Below are 14,453 nucleotides of genomic sequence, written 5' to 3' on the forward strand. Positions count from 1 at the left end.
ACCCCTGTTGCCTTACCATCACCCCTTCCCCTCGCTGATGCCTCTCAACTCTGTGTCAGTCTTCTGTTGTTCAACACCCCTGTTGCCTTACCATCACCCCTTCCCCTCGCTGATGCCTCTCAACTCTGTGTCAGTCTTCTGTTGTTCAACACCCCTTCCGAGAATATGAAATAACTTGCAAAGACAAGAGTGTTTGCCAAGTGTTCTGTATTGAAAAAACACAGACACTACCAGCACTACAACACTAGATATGATTAAAAATGGAAAAATGTCAGACCCTCCCTAACCTCTCTGTGGAGTTCATACTCATGGTGGAGTTATCTTTGTAGGCTAACTGTCCTCATGTGCCAAAGAAGGCAGGACACAGTGTAAAGTGCAGTTTCATGTAATATTTTAATGTTTTTCTAACAGAAATGTACATGTTACGCCAGCCCTACCTGTTAAACTGTAGCAGCCTGATTTAAAATCAACAATAGAATGAGATCATCAAAACCTACTGACAACAGAAACGAGAAAGTGTCGGCCATGCAATTCATTGTTGTGATAGCTCAGATCAGACACATAGAGTGCCTTGCAAAAGTATTCATCCCCCTTGGTGTTTTTCCTATTTTGTTGCATTACAACCTGTAATTTAAATGGATTTTTAATTGGATTTCATGTAATGGACATACACAAAATAGTCCAAATTGGTGAAGTGGAATTTAAAAAATAACTTGTTTCAAAAAATTCAAAAAAATAAATACTGGAAAAGTGGTGCGTGCATATGTATTCACCCCCTTTGCTATGAAGCCCCTAAATAAGATCTGGTGCAACCAATTACCTTCAGAAGTCACATAATTGTGTAGCTCAGTTGGTAGAGCATGGTGTTTGCAACGCCAGGGTTGTGGGTTCGATTCCCATGGCGGGCCAGTATGAAAATGTATGCACTCACTAACTGTAAGTCGCTCTGGATAAGAGCGTCTGCTAAATGACTAAAACGTAAAATGTAAATTAGTTAGATTGCACACAGGTGGACTTTATTTAAGTGTCACATGATCTCAGTATATATACACCTGTTCTGAAAGGCCCCAGAGTCTGCAACACCACTAAGCAAGGGCCACAACCAAGCAAGCGGCACCATGAAGCCCAAGGAGCTCTCCAAACAGGTCAGGGACAAAGTTGTGGAGAAGTACAGATCAGGGTTGGGTTATAAAAAAATATCAGGAACTTTGAACATCCCACGGAGCACCATTAAATCCATTATTAAAAAATTGAAAGAATATGGCACCACAACAAACCTGCCAAGAGAGGGCTGCCCACCAAAACTCACGGACCAGGCAAGGAGGGCATTAATCAAAGAGACCAAAGATAACCCTGAAGGAGCTGCAAAGCTCCCCAGCAGAGATTGGAGTTTCTGTCCATAGGACCACTTTAAGCTGTACACTCCACAGAGCTGGCCTTTACGTTTGGTGTTCGCCAAAAGGCATGTGGGAGACTACCCAAACATATGGAAGAAGGTACTCTGGTCAGATGAGACTAAAATTGAGCCTTTTGGCCATCAAGGAAAATGTTATGTCTGGCAAAACCCAATACCTCTCATCACCCCAAGAACACCATCCCATGCTGTGGGGATGTTTTTCATCGGCAGGGACTGGGAAACTGGTCAGAATTGAAGGAATGATGGATGGCGCTAAATACAGGGAAATTCTTGAGGGAAACCTGTTTCAGTCTTCCAGAGATTTGAGACTGGGACGGAGGTTCACCTTCCAGCAGTCCTATGACCCTAAGCATACTGCTAAAGCAACACTCAAGTGGTTTAAGGGGAAACATTTAAATGTCTTGGAATGGCCTAGTCAAAGCCCAGACCTCAATCCAATTGATAATCTGTGGTATGATTTAAAGATTGCTGTACACCAGCGGAACCCATCCAACCTGAAGGAGCTGGAGCACTTTAGCTGTCAATGTAATAGTTTAAACCAGGGGTTGGAACCGGTTCAGTAAAATAATTTATGGAATTGTTTTAAGAAGGTCGTACCAAGGACCATTTAGCTATTTGATTTGGAATTTTAAGACCCCTTGAAGTATAAAAAAATATAAACTGAATAAAAAAAATATTTGATGAAAAATACGTTTTGGCCTTCCTGCTATTAGCCCATATACAAACGCATTGAATGTGTATGAAAAATGTATGCACTCACTAACTGTAAGTCGCTCTGGATAAAAGCGTCTGCTAAATTATTAAAATGTAAATGTAAAAACAGATTCACTACATGGAACAACAGATAGTTTTCTTCCCCTCACCCCAAAATAAGTTTGTTCTGAAGTGTCTGTTCTGAGAGATATAAGAAAGATGAGGAAACAATTAGTTTTTTTGTTTTTTTACATGTATTTAACCCCTTAACAGTCTCATTTTTTCAACTGGTACTGGGGGACCTTCAGACGAGTCTCGTGAGGCCTGCGTATGTGTATGTGTTCATGAGAGTCTCACCTTTCCACAGCGGGGTCATATTAGTTTGTAGCCCAAAACTGTTTGGACGCTACAGACAGAAGTTGGCAGATCGGCTGTACCGACTTCAGTCCCAAGATGCTTGTGGGGGTCGTAGAGCAAAACAGAGAACACCATCGTGTTCGTGAGAGTCTCTTCTTTCTGTAGAGGGGTTTGTAGGCCAAACCGTTTGGACAGTACAGGTGATTCTGTGAGAAGACACATTTTTGGGATGTCTCATGGTCTGACAAACACCGCTGTAGCTCTGTCATATCTCTAGCTTAAACTGACTGATTTTTATGGGGATTTTTTTATTATGCGATTTAGATTTCCGCAGGGGAGTGGACATCGACTCTAGGGGGTTTTAAGGATACTGTAGTCGTCACATTTCACATTGGATTTATCAACTACAAAAAGGTAAGTTGTGTTTTTATTTTAATTCTGGTGCCGCTCTGCACACACAAGCTCGTTAGCTAGCTAGCTCTGGTCTAGATTTCGAAAACTCTAGGCGGAATTATGTGTAATGGAATGGAATGGAACTGAGAGTCATGATTCAAGGGCTAGTTCTGGTCCAACGTTAGTTAAGCCAACTCTCTGAAGTTCAAAGACATTCAAAGTTCCTTCACAGACGCTGCTCCTCCGTAGGTATATAAATCTGTGGGCCTAATTCAGATAACAACAAGATGCCCAGCGCGTTTCTTTTTGTTCGAACCGGTTCATAACTTTATTTTGCTGGTCGGAACAGTGGAACGGAACGAAGAAAATATTGGTTCTGTTCAGAATTAAACTATTGAGAGTAATTGTTACTAAGTGTTAGCGTTACCATGTTTGTGTAGCCAAACATTGACATGCCTCCAAGACAATTATATTAATTCAGTTGCTCCACTGCAGAGCTGAATCCATTCCACACCCCTCTGGAAGATGTTTTACAGGGCACTCCGGATTGGAGCATCAAATTGCTGGTTTAATAACTATTCCCCAAACTACGGCAACTCCCCTTAACTCACTGACCTCTATTCCCAAAACAAAGAAATTAAAGCCGGAAGCACTCGTGGTAAGGTGTGTTCAACGTTGGTCTGACCAATCGGAATCCATGCTACAAGACTGTTTTGATCACGTGGGCTGGGATGTGTTCCGGGTCGCCTCGGGGAATAACATTGACGACTACACTGACTGTTACATCAGAAAGAGCATTGAGGATGTAGTTCCTACAGTGATGATTAGAACGTATCCAAACCCAAAAAAAACGTGGCTAGATGGAAGCATTTGCTCAAAACTGAAAGCGTGAACCCATCACATTTAACCACAGGAAGGTGACTGGGAACATGGACGAGTACAAACAGACCAGCTGCGACCTCCGTGAGTCAATCAAAGAGGCAAAAATACATTAAAGGGACAAATGGAGTCGCATTTCAATGGCTCAGAAACGAGACGCATGTGGCAGGGAATCAGACAATCACAGATTATAAAGGGAAAACCAGCCACCTCCCGATCTCTGTAGCCGACTTGAGTAGGTCTTTCAAGTGTGTTAACCCTCGCAAGGCTGCCGGCCCAGACGGCATTACCAAGCCGCGTCCTTAGAGCATGCGTAGACAACTGGCTGGAGTGTTTACGGACATATTAAATCTCTCCCTATCCCAGTCTGTTGTCCCTACATGCTTTAAGATGTCCACCATTGTTCCTGTACCCAAGCAAGCTAAGGTAACTGAACTGAATGACTATCGCTTTGACAGACTAGTCCAGGACCATATTACCTCCACATTTTCCCACACCCTAGTCCTAGTCCTAGACCCAGTACAATTGGCATACTGCCCCAACAGATCCACGAACAACACTATCGCCGTTGCACTGCACACCACCCTATCCCACCTGGACAAGAGGGATACATATGTGAAAATGCTGTTCATCAACTACAGCTCTGCTTTCAACACCATGGCGCCCTCCAAGCTTGTCACTAAGATCAGGGTCCTGGGGTCTGAACCCTCCCTGTGCAACTGGGTCCTAGACCCCAGGTGGCGAGGGTAGGCAACACCTCTGCCACGCTGATACTCAACAAGGGTGCCCCCCAGGGGTGTGTACTCACCCCCCTCCTGTACTCCCTGTTCACCCATGACTGCGTGGCTATGCACGACTCCAACACCATCATCAAGTTTGCAGATGACACGACAGTGGTAGGCCTGATTTACCAACAGCGACGAGACAGCCTACAGGCAGGATATTAGAGCCCTGGCGAAGGACCTGACTACAGGAGACAGAAGAGAGAGCACGCCCCCCCTCCACATCGATGGGGCTGCAGTGGAGTGGGTCAAAAGCTTCAAGTTCCTTGACGTACACATCACTGGGGACCTGAAATGGTCCCACCACACCGACACCGTGGTGAAGAAGGTGCAACAGCGCCTCTACATCCTCTGGCGGCTAAATAAATGTTGCATGGCCCCTAAGACCCTCACACTGGGATGCATCACCGCCTGGTACGGCAACTGCACCGCCCTCAACCGAATGGCTCTCCAGAGGGTGGTGCAGTCAGCCCAACGCATCACACAGGGCACGCTGCCTGCCCTCCATGACATTTACAGCACTCTGTGTCAAAGGAAGGCCAAGAAGATCATCAAGGACCTCAGCCACCCGAGTCACGGTCTGTTCACTCTGCTACCATCTAGCAGACAGAGACATTACAGGTGCATCAAAGCCGGGACCGAAAGACTGAATCTCCAGGCCATCAGATTGTTAAATAGACATCAAGCAATCTTCTCTAGTAAGAGACAAAGATACTCACTTACACACACACACACACCTTATACACACCTTATACACACCTCATACACACCTCATACACACCTCATACACACCTTATACACACCTCATACACACCTTATACACACCTCATACACACCTCATACACACCTTATACACACCTTATACACACCTCATACACAAGCAGACTCCGGTACTCACATATACACTCACACACGCACATACACCCATGCTCACAAACACACGCACATTACATTATCCTGCACTGTTAGGAGCTAGTAACACAAGTATTATACTGCACTGTTATGAGCTAGTAACACAAGTATTATACTGCACTGTTAGGAGCTAGTAACACAAGTATTATACTGCACTGTTAAGAGCTAGTAACACAAGTATTATACTGCACTGTTAAGAGCTAGTAACACAAGTATTATACTGCACTGTTACGAGCTAGTAACACAAGCATTATACTGCACTGTTAAGAGCTAGTAACACAAGTATTATACTGCACTGTTACGAGCTAGTAACACAAGTATTATACTGCACTGTTAAGAGCTAGTAACACAAGCATTATACTGCACTGTTACGAGCTAGTAACACACGCATTATACTGCACTGTTAGGAGCTAGTAACACACGCATTATACTGCACTGTTAGGAGCTAGTAACACACGCATTATACTGCACTGTTAGGAGCTAGTAACACACGCATTATACTGCACTGTTAGGAGCTAGTAACACAAGTAATATACTGCACTGTTAAGAGCTAGTAACACAAGCATTATACTGCACTGTTAAGAGCTAGTAACACAAGCATTATACTGCACTGTTAAGAGCTAGTAACACAAGCATTATACTGCACTGTTAAGAGCTAGTAACACAAGCATTATACTGCACTGTTACGAGCTAGTAACACACGCATTATACTGCACTGTTAGGAGCTAGTAACACACGCATTATACTGCACTGTTAGGAGCTAGTAACACACGCATTATACTGCACTGTTAGGAGCTAGTAACACACGCATTATACTGCACTGTTAGGAGCTAGTAACACAAGTAATATACTGCACTGTTAAGAGCTAGTAACACAAGCATTATACTGCACTGTTAAGAGCTAGTAACACAAGTATTATACTGCACTGTTAAGAGCTAGTAACACAAGTATTATACTGCACTGTTAAGAGCTAGTAACACAAGCATTATACTGCACTGTTAAGAGCTAGTAACACAAGTATTATACTGCACTGTTAAGAGCTAGTAACACAAGTATTATACTGCACTGTTAAGAGCTAGTAACACAAGTATTATACTGCACTGTTAAGAGCTAGTAACACAAGTATTATACTGCACTGTTAAGAGCTAGTAACACAAGCATTATACTGCACTGTTAAGAGCTAGTAACACAAGCATTATACTGCACTGTTAAGAGCTAGTAACACACGCATTATACTGCACTGTTAGGAGCTAGTAACACACGCATTATACTGCACTGTTAGGAGCTAGTAACACACGCATTATACTGCACTGTTAAGAGCTAGTAACACAAGCATTATACTGCACTGTTAGGAGCTAGTAACACAAGTATTATACTGCACTGTTACGAGCTAGTAACACACGCATTATACTGCACTGTTAAGAGCTAGTAACACACGCATTATACTGCACTGTTAAGAGCTAGTAACACACGCATTATACTGCACTGTTAAGAGCTAGTAACACAAGTATTATACTGCACTGTTAGGAGCTAGTAACACACGCATTATACTGCACTGTTAAGAGCTAGTAACACAAGCATTATACTGCACTGTTAAGAGCTAGTAACACAAGTATTATACTGCACTGTTAAGAGCTAGTAACACATGCATTATACTGCACTGTTAGGAGCTAGTAACACATGCATTATACTGCACTGTTAAGAGCTAGTAACACAAGTATTATACTGCACTGTTAAGAGCTAGTAACACATGCATTATACTGCACTGTTAAGAGCTAGTAACACACGCATTATACTGCACTGTTAAGAGCTAGTAACACAAGTATTATACTGCACTGTTAAGAGCTAGTAACACAAGTATTATACTGCACTGTTAAGAGCTAGTAACACATGCATTTCGCTGCACATCTGCTATAACTATGCTATGACATCTGCTATAACATCTGCTAAACTGTTTGATTTGATTTAGTTGACATACTTTTGTCTGCACCAGCAAAGAGGTTTATCAGGGAACTACGCAGGCACGGTGAATGGCCCCATTCTTCAACACTGGGTCAGAGAAATATAATTAAACTCAACTGAACGGTGTGTCTGTCAACTGTGTTTGGTCAAGATTTATTCACCGGATTGGAGTTATGGAACTGGAATGTACATTTGTAAACATACCTTTTTCCCCCCCTAATGATGAATTGTATTCAGTCTGCTACTAAAGGTAAACATTAGGCTGCTCTTGATGAGGCATATGGAAAAACACACCTCAATATCTGACTAAAGGATAGACTTCCTATTTAGGATTTCTTGGTACAGGTATCTGTTGCAACATGTAGTGCAGATTTGAATACTATTTGAATCAAAATTGCTCAATGCTCTTCTATGAAAATGCACATTGTATCAGACCCTGTAAATAGAGACATTGTAACACTGTCACAAGTCACTGTCCTGGGGGGAGTAACAATGTCGCCCTTGGGGACTCTTCACATCATCAATATTATGACAGCTGTGTTCATAGCAAATAGCTATGAGCCATAGGCCTGAATGCAATGTAACAACTTGGGGAAGGAGGATAGTTAGGACGGTGGTGGTAAGCTACACCTGACACACACACACACACCTTCCTTACCTTTGAGATGATCAACTCCTCTCCATGTTCCAGACCTCCTTTGAGCTGAAACCCCCAGGGAGCTCCACCCAGGAGTCGAGCCTCCAGAAACAGCGTCTTTCCTCGGTGTCTGACTGTACTGTAGCTCGGGAGACTGCTATCCATTATCACCTAACACCGCCGAGGTAGCCCTATAGCCTGGTGGGTCGGTCCTATTCAGTCCAACAGACCCACTGCTTCTCTTCTCCTTTTCTTAAAGTCTTCCGCATAGCAAAAGGGGAACGTCCACTCCTAAAGGATAAATCATTTCCTAGCATCACCTAATCTTAGTCAGCGAATGAAACATGGTTTGCCCATCTAACGGCAGTCTAGTTGAAACAAGTTTACTTTCATTCCAACAGTCAGCAACAAGTGATGAAAATTAAACAGTCCACAAAATAACATTAAACGGATAGAACAAACGACAAAATAATCATCTTTACTGAAAATGTAGATAGCTTCACTTTTGATAGTTTGTCAGCCCTCTCTCTCTTCCGACTTGACTTTAGCATCACAATAGAATTTGCTCCAATCCACTGGTCTGGGAGAAAGGCGAGCGCTCTTCCTTCTTCCCTCGCCAACGAGCTGGTTGCATTGCGATCAGGTCAATTTGCCCTGTCAGATAACAACGTTTTTTCGCACCAGACTGCGACACTTGATTCACCTACTTTCTCTAAAACTACCACGTTGATTCTCAGCAACCTTTAAAATATATATAAGTCTTCTTGTTCCCTTAATGCGGTTCCACTTTACCCCTCCACTCCAGCTCCATGGATGCAACTTCTGCCTCCCCCTCCTCTCCTCTCCTCTCACAGGCAATGGATGAAGTAGGCTAGTGCGCATGTGTGGAGAGGAACGCCCTTCAGTACGCTACGCGGCCCGTTTCTTTAAAAAGTCAAACTCCGTCGAGAAGGTGGCGAAACCAAATGACATACGTGCTTTAGTTCATTCAACACCATGAAAGGTGTCTTTAATTGATCCTGACACACATACTGTGAAGCGCAAACACAGCATCCCACGCCACGGACATTCCGTCATTGTATGTTGATTACTTTATCGAAATTCCAAGTCGGAACACGTCAGGGGGGGGGGGAATAAAATAACAAGAAATAACAGCTTCCGTCTGACTAAATCTGAATAGATGTGTCACCCGACCCGACGTGACCAAAACTCCTTTCATGACCTCCGGATGAAGAAGGGAACTAGATAAGATGTTTCCTCAGGTCATTGCTGTCTTATTGAGGTCAGTCAGACATGTATGATATCTTCAGATGACGACAATGTTGGTTAGGCCTATCACAGTTCACACACACAATGCACCCGTTTCTGACTTAGAGGGAGTAGGCCGAGGCCATGTTGACACTAATCTGCATTCCTTTGTTACTGTGTCGAAATGGAAGTAATGAATCAGCTACAGTATATACCAATTGCATCACATCTAATACTGATATGTAGATAACCAATCAATCTGACAAAAAAATAAATGTTATTCTACTATTAGACACTATTATAATTATATTATTATTGGGTAGACGACCAACACAGACAAGGCTTGGTACCGCTCTCAGTGCCTCAGATAGCGCTCTGTCTGCTTGTGAATGTTACTGTGTTGATGCAATAAGTCATCATAGAGATGCTAATGGAAGTGCCTGTGGATTATGCACTGTGGTGATAAATACCCATCTTCATCCACCGTTAATGAACACTGTAGAGGGCCTCTACAGTCCTGGCTCCTGGATGGAAGGATGAGGTCATGAAGTCCCAATGCACTGTGAGGTGCTAGATCTGAAGTCAGAGCATACATACATACATACATACATACATACATACATACATACATACATACATACATACATACATACATACATACATACATACATACATACATACATTCATACATACATACATACATACATACATACATACATACATTCATACATACATACATACATACATACATACAGTGAGAGAAAAAAAGTATTTGATGTATGTAGTATATGTGAGTGTGTGGGTTTTTGGAGGGAGTGTCAATGTAGTGTGTGTGAGTGAGTGTGTATATGGTGTGTATATAAAGTCTAGTGAGTGTGCGTAGGGTCAGTGCAAGATAGTTTGAATAACATTTGTTGACTATTTAGCGGTCTTATGGCTTGGGGGTAAAAGCTGTCTCAGAGCCTGTTTGCCGGACGGTAGCAGAGTGAATAGTCCATGGCTTGGGTGGCTGGAGTCTTTGGCAATTTTTCGGGCCTTCATCTGACACCGCCTGATACAGAGGTCCTGGATGGCAGGGAGCTCGGGCCCCAGTGATGTACTGGGCTGTCCGCACCACCCTCTGTAGCGCTTTGCGGTCGAGGGCGGTGCATTTGCCATACCAGGCGGTGATGCAGCCAGTCAGGATGCTCTTGATGGTGCAGCTGTAGAGCTTTTGGAGGATCCGTGGGCCCGTGCCAAACCCTTTCAGCCTCCCGAGGGGGAAGAGGTGCTGCCTTGCTTTCTTCATAACTGTGTTGGTGTGTGGACCATGTTAAGTCCTTAGTGATGTGGACGCCAAGGAACTTGAACCCGCTCCACAACAGCCCATCAACAATGCAACAACAATGCAACAACAATGCAACAACGCAACAACAATGCAACAACAATGCAACAACAATGCAACAACGCAACAGCAATAGCAATAACAGAATGACCAATGTCAAAGTCCGTCATATAAATATGTATATACTGTATATAAATGGTGTGTATATATGAATAGAAAAGGTGAGTAAATCACAGTTCCATTTGTGTTTTCATAACTCTTCAACAATCCATTAGATCAAGTGGGGGATATAAGCTACTGCCTTCCACAAGAGGATGGGAAAATTAAAAGTCTACCTGAAATAAATAATCTTAGATTTTCGATCATAATATTTTCAGTGGTGGGGAGGGGGAAATCAAAAGAAGTATGGGTTTTAATTGCATTATATTTGTAAAGATCCAGTGGACGGTAAAATAAGAACAATGTTTTTACAGTTAACGGAGCCATTTATTACCCTGTTTCCACTACAGCTGGGCTGAATTAGAGAGGAACTAAAAGTAATGTTTTCATTCTTTTCATGTCCAGGGCTAGTTGAAAGACTGGTCTTAGAGAAGAAAATACACATCTTATATAAGAATTGGGCCGTACAGACACACTGTTTAAATAACAGACAGATGGAAGGTTTATAATATGCATCTCTGTGACAAAATTGTACGATTGTAGAAATGAACAACGTCTTGTGTTCCGTCTATACATCTGCATTCTGTCAAGGCGTGTCTTCACGATATTACCACGCAACAATGATGTATATAAACAGGAATATGTATGTCTATGGTTTGCAAGTCTTCCTATAAAAAAAAAGGCATCAAATGCTGTTGCTGTATTGAATACTTTTCTATAAATATGGTTTTCCTGAAATATGCTATTAACAATTATTACAACGCTACTACCATGTTATTAACACATTTGAACGCTTCGCTTGTGTAAATCATCTACAGTATCTACTACTTTATGAACCGTCTGTCCTCTGCTCAATGACGGCCACAGGGTGGCGGTGTTGAGTTACATAAAGGAATCTCATGATGCATTATAATACCAAACTAGGACTAAACCAGGGTCTGGGAAGGCTGAATGCAGACTGAAAGGAATTTCTATTGAATTACACATGCCAACATACATGGCATGCTTTTAGTATCAATCTGCTGGTATTCCCAATAAATGCCACCTCTTGCTGGTGCAAAAATTAAGGAAATCATCAGCATTTTATGTAGGTAATCTGGCCGACCGGACCTATCAATCTCCAGTACGGTATGTGAGGTAATCAGGCTTTACCGGACCAATCAGACTCCAGTACGGTATGTGAGGTAATCTGTCCGACCGGACCAATCAGGCTCCAGTATAGCCAACTCAGCTTCCTTCCGTGAGCCTTCTTCTCTATGCAGCTGGAGGTACCAGGGACTGCTAGGACATTTACCTTGTTGGTGGTCATAACTACTGGCAGTACTGAACACGTGCCATCGCTCCGTTAATCCCCTGTAGTCTTCTTCCCATCTTTCAGTGAGCCTTGTGACATCAGTGTGTCAACACCAACATAATGGCAGATGACTGTGTAGTTTAGACTGTGCTCCAGGATACCGATACGGTTCAATTTTGTTCTTTGAATCTAACAGATACACTGGTCTGTGTCCTACAAACACGAAACTGTTTCCGAATACCCAAAACACATTTTTATTCTATAATGTTGCACTTTTTCTTTACTGTTTCCTGATTTTTCCAACTATGGGACATGGAGAAATATTCTGGACTGTATTACAATATAGGGAAGTGTCACTATATACGCCATTCCAGTGTGCTCAGTGCTCTGAAATTACAGAGGGATGGCCTGCTCTGCGGCCTGGGATTGATGATGTCACAGAGAGAGAGACAGAGAGAGAGAGAGAGAGAGAGAGAGAGAGAGATTGTTACAACACTGTATATATACATAATATGACATTTGAAATGTCTTTATTCTTTTGAAACTTTTGAGTGTAATGTTTACTGTTAATATTTATTGTTTATTTCACTTTTGTTTACTATCTACTTCACTTGCTTTGGCAATGTTAACATACGTTTCCCATGCCAATAAAGCCCTTAAATTGAATTGAAATTTAATTAGAGAGAGAGAGAGAGAGAGAGAGAGAGAGAGAGAGAGAGGGAGCGAGAGAGAGAGGGAGCGAGAGAGAGAGAGAGAGAGAGAGAGAGAGAGAGAGAGAGCGAGAGAGAGAGGGAGAGGGAGCGAGAGAGAGAGGGAGCGAGAGAGAGAGAGAGAGAGAGGGAGGGAGAGGGAGCGAGAGAGAGAGGGAGCGAGAGAGAGAGAGAGAGAGAGAGAGAGAGAGGGAGCGAGAGAGAGAGAGAGGGAGAGGGAGCGAGAGAGAGAGAGAGAGAGAGAGAGAGAGAGAGAGAGAGAGAGAGGGAGCGAGAGAGAGAGGGAGAGGGAGCGAGAGAGAGAGGGAGAGGGAGCGAGAGAGAGAGGGAGCGAGAGGAGAGAGAGAGAGAGAGAGAGAGAGAGAGAGAGAGAGAGAGAGAGAGAGAGAGAGACAGAGAGACTCCCAGACTGGCTCTGGTGCCAGGTTGTTCTCAGAATCACAGATTTGTCATCCGATTTAGCACTTTTAAACTGTTTCTTGTTGCTAAAACTGGCATTACATTACATGTAAGACATTGACACAGAATGGAATATGGAACCAATGGAATTGTTTTAGTGATTCTATTTCAGTGTTCTGGATAATAATTTCCTTACCTTCCAATAGGACATTTTCTAGACTGTCCCCACTGAAGGTCAGTGGTAGCCATAGCGACATCACAGACAGTAGGAGGAGTGGTATGTTTTATTTATAGTATGAGTGACAGAGTGAGTCGCAGGCAAACAGGCTCCACCGAGGTACACAGAGATATAAGTTACTCTAACAATGACAGACAGTAACCTAAGTGAACGCAATCATAGCAGAGTGGTCTGTCATAGAGATATAGCTATATGTTTTCACTTCTATTGCTATGGGTCTGTCATTTTGTAATGTCAATTTAACTTTAATCTCCAACACTTAGATACAAGAGTTTGGAGATCCTTCGCACCATGTGCCAGATAATGTAATCTCCCCTTATTAAACTGAGAAGTGGTCAGTATGGTGAGATGGGTCACATGGTCACAGTCCTAATGCTCAAGGTGAAGGCCACTGTCCTGTCAATCAGGCCGTGTAGGAAACAGAGACAGAGACACGATGTGTTGAAAGTCACGGCCATGTCCATTACTAAATGGAAAAACATTGAATGAAACAGGGACGGAAACACCCATTTTAGTTTTTAGTTTTAAATAAATTTGCTACAGTGCCCCCTACTGGACACCACCTGGGTTTCGCTGTATCCTCATGTGACGGTCACATGCTCTTGTCCAGCGCATTAATGCCTGTCAAATGGAATACAGTCAGTTACTCGGCTTAAGACCTCTGCCTTAGCAGTGAGTGACTGATCCCAGTGCAACTAGGCTTACCTTTGTGTGAAGTCCTGTGTCTGTGTCCTGTGTCTCCCGAGTGGCGCTGTGTCTCCCGAGTGGCGCAGTGGTCTAAGGCACTGCATCGCAGTGCTAGCTGTGCCACTAGAGATCCTGGTTCGAATCCAGGCTCTGTCGTAGCCGGCCGCGACCGGGAGACCCATGGGGCGGCGCACAATTGGCACAGCGTCGTCCAGGGTAGGGGAGGGAATGGCCGGCAGGGATGTAGCTCAGTTGGTAGAGCATGGCGTTTGCAACGCCAGGGTTGTGGGTTCGATTCCCACGGGGGGGCAGTATGAAAAAATATATATATATATATAAAAAAAGAATAAAATAAAAATAAA

The 14,453-nt window shown here is 43.2% G+C and overlaps 1 protein-coding gene across 1 annotated transcript in view; it reads right to left on the reverse strand.

Annotated features, from left to right (window-relative positions):
• Window positions 1–8,857, reverse strand: part of LOC121574508 (protein Shroom3) — a 133,281-nt gene extending 124,424 nt beyond the window's left edge. The window contains exon 1 of the mRNA XM_045222756.1: window positions 8,054–8,857. Coding sequence (XP_045078691.1) covers window positions 8,054–8,197 — 144 coding nt within the window. The 5' untranslated portion in view covers window positions 8,198–8,857. The remainder of the gene's footprint in view (window positions 1–8,053) is intronic.
• Window positions 8,858–14,453: the final 5,596 nt, after the last annotated feature.

This window comes from Coregonus clupeaformis, chromosome 9 (genome assembly GCF_020615455.1).
Source record: "Coregonus clupeaformis isolate EN_2021a chromosome 9, ASM2061545v1, whole genome shotgun sequence".
NCBI lineage: Eukaryota > Metazoa > Chordata > Actinopteri > Salmoniformes > Salmonidae > Coregonus > Coregonus clupeaformis.